This window comes from Oncorhynchus tshawytscha, unplaced genomic scaffold, assembly GCF_018296145.1.
Source record: "Oncorhynchus tshawytscha isolate Ot180627B unplaced genomic scaffold, Otsh_v2.0 Un_contig_785_pilon_pilon, whole genome shotgun sequence".
In the NCBI taxonomy this organism is placed as follows: domain Eukaryota; kingdom Metazoa; phylum Chordata; class Actinopteri; order Salmoniformes; family Salmonidae; genus Oncorhynchus; species Oncorhynchus tshawytscha.
Window position 1 is genome coordinate 273,348 of NW_024609721.1, and position 9,153 is coordinate 282,500.

Below are 9,153 nucleotides of genomic sequence, written 5' to 3' on the forward strand. Positions count from 1 at the left end.
TTTTTCTACCTATCTCCCTCTTTTTCTACCTCTCTCCCTCTTTCTCTACCTCTCTCCCTCTTTCTCTACCTCTCTCCCTCTTTCTCTCCATTTCTCCCTCATTTTCTCTGTCTCTCAGTGTTCAGAAAAAGACAAAGAGAGACAGACAGTAAACATGTTTTCTCCCTTTTAGAGAAGTCTGATTAGATTATAGTTACAGACCAGAAACAGAGATGACAGACACACAGTGAGGTGTAACTGTTTTATGTAGACACGCTATAGGTTGCCATGGGAACTGCAGACATAATTGACTGTAATAGCCAGGATGGATCTCTAACTCAGAGAGAGAAGAGGACGTACGTGTGTGCGTGTGCAATTTTGTTCCCGGTAATATCAGTCATGTTATGCTCAGCCTTAGTAAAGACTCTGCTCTATATCACAGAGTTTAATACATCCAAACACACAGGGAATATTCATCAGAAATATAGAACATTTCAATCACATCAGTTAAAGAGAGACAGATACAACACTGTTTTAATAAAGTAATATAGAATACATCAAGTTACAGTAATAGGGAATACATGAAGTTACAGTAATATAGAATAAAACAAGTTACAGTAATATTGAACAAATCAAGTTACAGTAATAGAATAAATCAAGTTACAGTAATATAGAATAAATCAAGTTACAGTAATATAGAATAAATCAAGTTACAGTAATATAGAATAAAACAAGTTACAGTAATATTGAACAAATCAAGTTACAGTAATAGAATAAATCAAGTTACAGTAATATAGAATAAATCAAGTTACAGTAATATAGAATAAATCAAGTTACAGTAATATAGAATAAATCAAGTTACAGTAATATAGAATAAATCAAGTTACAGTAATATAGAATAAATCAAGTTACAGTAATATAGAATAAATCAAGTTACTGCATTACACACACACACAAGAGGGAGAGGAGGGGAAGAGGGAGAGAAATGAAAATGTCAGTGGGATTCAGCAGTAGAACACTTTACCAAATACGGCAGGACTCCGCCCCTCGGTTCATAACCGATGAATCAGGACAGCCGAACGCCTGTCGGAACTCCTCAAAGTTACTCATTGCCCCGACAACCCTGCGTAGCAACAGAAAAGAGTGGGGTCAGAAACATTGAAACTAAAGGTGTATTTGTGTGTGTATGAGTTCTTACCTGTACTTTGGGGGGCTGTGGGCTCCACTCTGAATCTGGTCCCTTGCCGCTTCAGGTCTGTAGGAGTTACAGCGCACCTAGAGAACACACACAGTGAGAGAGTAAAAAAGAGAGAGAAAGACTGTGTGTGTGTGTGTGTGTGTGTGTGTGTGTGTGTGTTCTTACGTGTGCGTAGCTGAGAAAGAACAGTTGGTTGTTGTTGAGTCCAACTCCTGGAAGTAATGGCTCCTCAATTCCTCCTCTACTCTCTTCTATCCACCTCCTATAGGCCTACACACACACACACACACACACACACGCACACACACACGCATACACACACACGCATACACACACACACACACACACACACACACACACGCACACACACACACACACTTTTAAATAGACAGTCGGAGAGAGGAACAGAGAGAGGCGAGGTGAAAGAGAAAGAGGAAAATACAGAAAGAGGAACAGAGAGAAAGAGGAACAGAGAGAGAGAGGAACAGAGAGAGAGGAACAGAGAAGAGAGGAACAGAGAGAGAGGAACAGAGAGAAAGAGGAACAGAGAGAGAGAGGAACAGAGAGAGAGAGGAACAGAGAGAAAGAGGAACAGAGAGAAAGAGGAACAGAGAGAAAGAGGAACAGAGAGAAAGAGGAACAGAGAGAAAGAGGAACAGAGAGAGAGAGGAACAGAGAGAAAGAGGAACAGAGAGAAAGAGGAACAGAGAGAAAGAGGAACAGTGAGAGAGAGGAACAGAGAGAGAGAGGAACAGAGAGAGAGGAACAGAGAGAGAGGAACAGAGAGAAAGAGGAACAGAGAGAAAGAGGAACAGAGAGAAAGAGGAACAGAGAGAAAGAGGAACAGAGAGAAAGAGGAACAGAGAGAGAGGAACAGAGAGAACAGAGAGAGGAACAGAGAGAGAGAGGAACAGAGAGAGAGAGGAACAGAGAGAAGAGGAACAGAGAGAAAGAGGAACAGAGAGAAAGAGGAACAGAGAGAAAGAGGAACAGAGAGAAAGAGGAACAGAGAGAAGAGGAACAGAGAGAAAGAGGAACAGAGAGAAAGAGGAACAGAGAGAAAGAGGAACAGAGAGAAAGAGGAACAGAGAGAAGAGAAAGAGGAACAGAGAGAAAGAGGAACAGAGAGAAAGAGGAACAGAGAGAAAGAGGAACAGAGAGAAAGAGGAACAGAGAGAAAGAGGAACAGAGAGAAAGAGGAACAGAGAGAAAGAGGAACAGAGAGAAAGAGGAACAGAGAGAAAGAGGAACAGAGAGAAAGAGGAACAGAGAGAAAGAGGAACAGAGAGAAAGAGGAACAGAGAAAGAGGAACAGAGAGAAAGAGGAACAGAGAGAAAGAGGAACAGAGAGAAAGAGGAACAGAGAGAAAGAGGAACAGAGAGAAAGAGGAACAGAGAGAAAGAGGAACAGAGAGAAAGAGGAACAGAGAGAAAGAGGAACAGAGAGAAAGAGGAACAGAGAGAAAGAGGAACAGAGAGAAAGAGGAACAGAGAGAAAGAGGAACAGAGAGAAAGAGGAACAGAGAGAAAGAGGAACAGAGAGAAAGAGGAACAGAGAGAAAGAGGAACAGAGAGAAAGAGGAACAGAGAGAAAGAGGAACAGAGAGAAAGAGGAACAGAGAGAAAGAGGAACAGAGAGAAAGAGGAACAGAGAGAAAGAGGAACAGAGAGAAAGAGGAACAGAGAGAAAGAGGAACAGAGAGAAAGAGGAACAGAGAGAAAGAGGAACAGAGAGAAAGAGGAACAGAGGAGAAGAGAAGAGGAACAGAGAGAAAGAGGAACAGAGAGAAAGAGGAACAGAGAGAAAGAGGAACAGAGAGAAAGAGGAACAGAGAGAAAGAGGAACAGAGAAAGAGGAACAGAGAGAGAGAGGAACAGAGAGAAAGAGGAACAGAGAGAAAGAGGAACAGAGAGAAAGAGGAACAGAGAGAGAGAGGAACAGAGAGAAAGAGGAACAGAGAGAAAGAGGAACAGAGAGAAAGAGGAACAGAGAGAAAGAGGAACAGAGAGAAAGAGGAACAGAGAGAAAGAGGAACAGAGAGAAAGAGGAACAGAGAGAAAGAGGAACAGAGAGAAAGAGGAACAGAGAGAAAGAGGAACAGAGAGAAAGAGGAACAGAGAGAAAGAGGAACAGAGAGAAAGAGGAACAGAGAGAAAGAGGAACAGAGAGAAAGAGGAACAGAGAGAAAGAGGAACAGAGAGAAAGAGGAACAGAGAGAAAGAGGAACAGAGAGAAAGAGGAACAGAGAGAAAGAGGAACAGAGAGAAAGAGGAACAGAGAGAAAGAGGAACAGAGAGAAAGAGGAACAGAGAGAAAGAGGAACAGAGAGAAAGAGGAACAGAGAGAGAACAGAGGAACAGAGGAGAAAGAGGAACAGAGAGAAAGAGGAACAGAGAGAAAGAGGAACAGAGAGAAAGAGGAACAGAGAGAAAGAGGAACAGAGAGAAAGAGGAACAGAGAGAAAGAGGAACAGAGAGAAAGAGGAACAGAGAGAAAGAGGAACAGAGAGAAAGAGGAACAGAGAGAAAGAGGAACAGAGAGAAAGAGGAACAGAGAGAAAGAGGAACAGAGAGAAAGAGGAACAGAGAGAAAGAGGAACAGAGAGAAAGAGGAACAGAGAGAAAGAGGAACAGAGAGAAAGAGGAACAGAGAGAAAGAGGAACAGAGAGAAAGAGGAACAGAGAGAAAGAGGAACAGAGAGAAAGAGGAACAGAGAGAAAGAGGAACAGAGAGAAAGAGAGGAACAGAGAGAAAGAGGAACAGAGAGAAAGAGGAACAGAGAGAAAGAGGAACAGAGAGAAAGAGGAACAGAGAGAAAGAGGAACAGAGAGAAAGAGGAACAGAGAGAAAGAGGAACAGAGAGAAAGAGGAACAGAGAGAAACAGAGGAACAGAGAGAAAGAGGAACAGAGAGAAAGAGGAACAGAGAGAAAGAGGAACAGAGAGAAAGAGGAACAGAGAGAAAGAGGAACAGAGAGAAAGAGGAACAGAGAGAAAGAGGAACAGAGAGAAAGAGGAACAGAGAGAGAGAGGAACAGAGAGAGAGAGGAACAGAGAGAACAGAGAGAAGAGAGAGAAAGAGGAACAGAGAGAAAGAGGAACAGAGAGAAAGAGGAACAGAGAGAAAGAGGAACAGAGAGAAAGAGGAACAGAGGAAAGAGGAACAGAGGAACAGAGGAACAGAGAGAAAGAGGAACAGAGAGAAAGAGGAACAGAGAGAAAGAGGAACAGAGAGAAAGAGGAACAGAGAGAAAGAGAACAGAGGAACAGAGAGAAAGAGGAACAGAGAGAGAAAGAGGAACAGAGGAACAGAGAGAAAGAGGAACAGAGAGAAAGAGGAACAGAGAGAAAGAGGAACAGAGAGAAAGAGGAACAGAGAGAAAGAGGAACAGAGAGAAAGAGGAACAGAGAGAAAGAGGAACAGAGAGAAAGAGGAACAGAGAGAAAGAGGAACAGAGAGAAAGAGGAACAGAGAGAAAGAGGAACAGAGAGAAAGAGGAACAGAGAGAAAGAGGAACAGAGAGAAAGAGGAACAGAGAGAAAGAGGAACAGAGAGAAAGAGGAACAGAGAGAAAGAGGAACAGAGAGAAAGAGGAACAGAGAGAAAGAGGAACAGAGAGAAAGAGGAACAGAGAGAAAGAGGAACAGAGAGAAAGAGGAACAGAGAGAAAGAGGAACAGAGAGAAAGAGGAACAGAGAGAAAGAGGAACAGAGAGAAAGAGGAACAGAGAGAAAGAGGAACAGAGAGAAAGAGGAACAGAGAGAAAGAGGAACAGAGAGAAAGAGGAACAGAGAGAAAGAGGAACAGAGAGAAAGAGGAACAGAGAGAAAGAGGAACAGAGAGAAAGAGGAACAGAGAGAAAGAGGAACAGAGAGAAAGAGGAACAGAGAGAAAGAGGAACAGAGAGAAAGAGGAACAGAGAGAAAGAGGAACAGAGAGAAAGAGGAACAGAGAGAAAGAGGAACAGAGAGAAAGAGGAACAGAGAGAAAGAGGAACAGAGAGAAAGAGGAACAGAGAGAAAGAGGAACAGAGAAAAGAGGAACAGAGAACAGAGAGAAAGAGGAACAGAGAGAAAGAGGAACAGAGAGAAAGAGGAACAGAGAGAAAGAGGAACAGAGAGAAAGAGGAACAGAGAAAAGAGGAACAGAGAACAGAGAGAAAGAGGAACAGAGAGAAAGAGGAACAGAGAGAAAGAGGAACAGAGAGAAAGAGGAACAGAGAGAAAGAGGAACAGAGAGAAAGAGGAACAGAGAGAAAGAGGAACAGAGAGAAAGAGGAACAGAGAGAAAGAGGAACAGAGAGAGAGAGGAACAGAGAGAAAGAGGAACAGAGAGAAAGAGGAACAGAGAGAAAGAGGAACAGAGAGAAAGAGGAACAGAGAGAAAGAGGAACAGAGAGAAAGAGGAACAGAGGAACAGAGGAACAGAGAGAAAGAGGAACAGAGAGAAAGAGGAACAGAGAGAGAGAGGAACAGAGAGAAAGAGGAACAGAGGAACAGAGAGAAAGAGGAACAGAGAGAAAGAGGAACAGAGGAACAGAGAGAAAGAGGAACAGAGAGAAAGAGGAACAGAGAGAAAGAGGAACAGAGGAACAGAGAGAAAGAGGAACAGAGAGAAAGAGGAACAGAGAGAAAGAGGAACAGAGAGAAAGAGGAACAGAGAGAAAGAGGAACAGAGAGAAAGAGGAACAGAGAGAAAGAGGAACAGAGAGAAAGAGGAACAGAGAGAAAGAGGAACAGAGAGAAAGAGGAACAGAGAGAAAGAGGAACAGAGAGAGAGAGGAACAGAGAGAGAGGAACAGAGAGAAAGAGGAACAGAGAGAAAGAGGAACAGAGAGAAAGAGGAACAGAGAGAAAGAGGAACAGAGAGAAAGAGGAACAGAGAGAAAGAGGAACAGAGAGAAAGAGGAACAGAGAGAAAGAGGAACAGAGAGAAAGAGGAACAGAGAGAAAGAGGAACAGAGAGAAAGAGGAACAGAGAGAAAGAGGAACAGAGAGAAAGAGGAACAGAGAGAAAGAGGAACAGAGAGAAAGAGAGAGAGAGAGGAACAGAGAGAGAGAGGAACAGAGAGAAAGAGGAACAGAGAGAAAGAGGAACAGAGAGAAAGAGGAACAGAGAGAGAGAGGAACAGAGAGAAAGAGGAACAGAGAGAAAGAGGAACAGAGAGAAAGAGGAACAGAGAGAAAGAGGAACAGAGAGAAAGAGGAACAGAGAAACAGAGAGAAAGAGGAACAGAGAGAAAGAGGAACAGAGAAACAGAGAGAAAGAGGAACAGAGAGAAAGAGGAACAGAGAGAAAGAGGAACAGAGAGAGAGAGGAACAGAGAGAAAGAGGAACAGAGAGAAAGAGGAACAGAGAGAAAGAGGAACAGAGAGAAAGAGGAACAGAGAGAAAGAGGAACAGAGAGAAAGAGGAACAGAGAGAGAAAGAGGAACAGAGAGAAAGAGGAACAGAGAGAAAGAGGAACAGAGAGAAAGAGGAACAGAGAGAAAGAGGAACAGAGAGAGAGAGGAACAGAGAGAAAGAGGAACAGAGAGAAAGAGGAACAGAGAGAAAGAGGAACAGAGAAACAGAGAGAAAGAGGAACAGAGAGAAAGAGGAACAGAGAGAAAGAGGAACAGAGAGAAGAGGAACAGAGAGAAAGAGGAACAGAGAGAAAGAGGAACAGAGAGAAAGAGGAACAGAGAGAAAGAGGAACAGAGAGAAAGAGGAACAGAGAGAAAGAGGAACAGAGAGAAAGAGGAACAGAGAGAAAGAGGAACAGAGAGAGAGAGGAACAGAGAGAGAGAGGAACAGAGAGAAAGAGGAACAGAGAGAAAGAGGAACAGAGAAAGAGGAACAGAGAGAAAGAGGAACAGAGAGAAAGAGGAACAGAGAGAAAGAGGAACAGAGAGAGAGAGGAACAGAGAGAGAGAGGAACAGAGAGAAAGAGGAACAGAGAGAAAGAGGAACAGAGAGAAAGAGGAACAGAGAGAAAGAAAGAGGAACAGAGAGAAAGAGGAACAGAGAGAAAGAGGAACAGAGAGAGAGGAACAGAGAGAAAGAGGAACAACAGAGAGAAAGAGGAACAGAGAGAAAGAGGAACAGAGAGAGAGAGGAACAGGAACAGAGAGAGAGGAACAGAGAAAGAGGAACAGAGAGAAAGAGGAACAGAGAGAAAGAGGAACAGAGAGAGAGAGAGGAACAGAGAGAAAGAGGAACAGAGAGAAAGAGGAACAGAGAGAAAGAGGAACAGAGAGAAAGAGGAACAGAGAGAAAGAGAGGAATGAAAGAAGATAAAGAGAAGGACAGAGAGAAAAAGTGTCCTACTTTGAAAGCTTCTCTGATTCCGCCGTTGTCTGCAATGTTCTCTGCTAGGGTCCTCTTCCCCCTCACCTGATTACACAGGATAACAGATCAACACACTGTTCTGCTAGGGTCCTCTTCCCCCTCACCTGATTACACAGGATAACAGATCAACACACTGTTCTGTTCTAACCCAACACACTCCAACCGACCCGTGTTCTGTTCTAACCCAACACACTCCAACCGACCCGTGTTCTGTTCTAACCCAACACACTCCAACCGACCCGTGTTCTGTTCTAACCCAACACACTCCAGCCGACCCGTGACGAACAGATGATGATGATGACAATAATATGTGTGCCTCTTACATTTAGTCCCGCCTCCTCCCAGCGATAGCTGTTGTATTGGTCGATCATACACTGGGTCTTGTCAGTGAAGGCTGTGATTGATGCGTTGCTCCACCACTGGTCCATGTTACCATCCTTATCATACTTCCTCCCTAAACAAACACACACACACACATTCTTTATAAAAGTGTGTGTGTTTGTTTGTGTGTAGTTGTAATGCACTGTATGTGACTCACCATTGTTGTCAAAGCCGTGTGTTAGTTCATGTCCTACAATCACTCCTATGGCTCCATAGCTAAGAGACCTGAACACACACACACACACCAGAAATATGTTCATCGAGCTAATGCCTGGCTCTGCCAGAGTGTGTGTGTGTGAGTGTGTGTGTGTGATCTCACCGAGGATAGTCCCGCCCCCAGAAGAAAGGCTTCTGGAGCTCTCCAGCCGGGAACCCTGAGTAAAAACAGAACAGTTTGAATCCAGTGCCAACGCAATGTGTTTGAGTGTGTGTGCGCGTGTGTATCTTACTGATTTGATTGGTGGAGGAGCTGTAGAAGGCGTTGACTGTCGTGGGATTGGTGAACCACCTAGAACACACACCGAAAGTGACATCACAACCAGGAAGTCAACCGCCAGGGTGGTTGCCATCAGTGATGTAGTGGTAAAACAATAGGTAGGTAAACGCTGACGGACATTTGCGGTGAATAAAGTAGTGTTGTACTGGCCTTTCTTTCACTAACACACTGTAGCCTTCTATCTAGCTCTGGCATTGCTGATAGCTACTCTATTGAGGGAGGGGTTTTACTGACTGAGATATGTGGTTGACCCACCTAGCTATCTAAACATGAATGCACTGACAGGAATTGGCTCGGGATAACAGCATATGCAAAATGACTCAAATGTCATGAAAATGGAAGTAATGCTCCCTATACTTTCAATGCATTTTTCTACGATTGGTGGGTTTCTCCACCAGTGGTTTTGTCATAGCAGCTCACTCAGTGCGAGGGACAGTCCTCCGCAGCCAGTTGAGATCCGATTGGGCAATGAAACGCAGAGTCTGCATCACATTACCGAAGTAGTTGTCCTCAGAGAATACAAGCTACACACGCAAACACACACACACGCACACACACACACGCGCACAGACACGCACACACACACGCACAGACACGCACACACACACACAAATTAGTACACACACACTAATATATGGACACTAACATACATAAACACACATAGATTAATCCACACCTGTTTTATGTCTTGGTTGATGTAGGTGTCATTCAGTATGAACTCAGGATAGCCAACCTTGGCCAGGACTGTCTGAGCCTGGAGAGAGACAG

The 9,153-nt window shown here is 43.9% G+C and overlaps 1 protein-coding gene across 2 annotated transcripts in view; it reads right to left on the reverse strand.

Annotated features, from left to right (window-relative positions):
* Positions 1-495: 495 nt before the first annotated feature.
* phex (phosphate regulating endopeptidase homolog, X-linked) overlaps positions 496-9,153 on the reverse strand; it is an 18,966-nt gene continuing 10,308 nt past the window's right edge. The window contains exons 13-22 of one of the 2 annotated variants that reach the window (XM_042317255.1): positions 9,062-9,139; positions 8,806-8,909; positions 8,339-8,397; positions 8,209-8,263; positions 8,047-8,114; positions 7,832-7,962; positions 7,488-7,553; positions 1,343-1,447; positions 1,178-1,254; positions 496-1,102 (exon numbers count right to left, since the gene is read on the reverse strand). In XM_042317255.1, coding sequence (XP_042173189.1) covers positions 1,000-1,102; positions 1,178-1,254; positions 1,343-1,447; positions 7,488-7,553; positions 7,832-7,962; positions 8,047-8,114; positions 8,209-8,263; positions 8,339-8,397; positions 8,806-8,909; positions 9,062-9,139 — 846 coding nt within the window. In that variant the 3' untranslated portion in view covers positions 496-999. Of the gene's footprint in view, positions 1,103-1,177; positions 1,255-1,342; positions 1,448-7,487; positions 7,613-7,831; positions 7,963-8,046; positions 8,115-8,208; positions 8,264-8,338; positions 8,398-8,805; positions 8,910-9,061; positions 9,140-9,153 lie in introns of those variants that run through there. The other variant, XR_006082670.1, reaches the window with a different exon arrangement.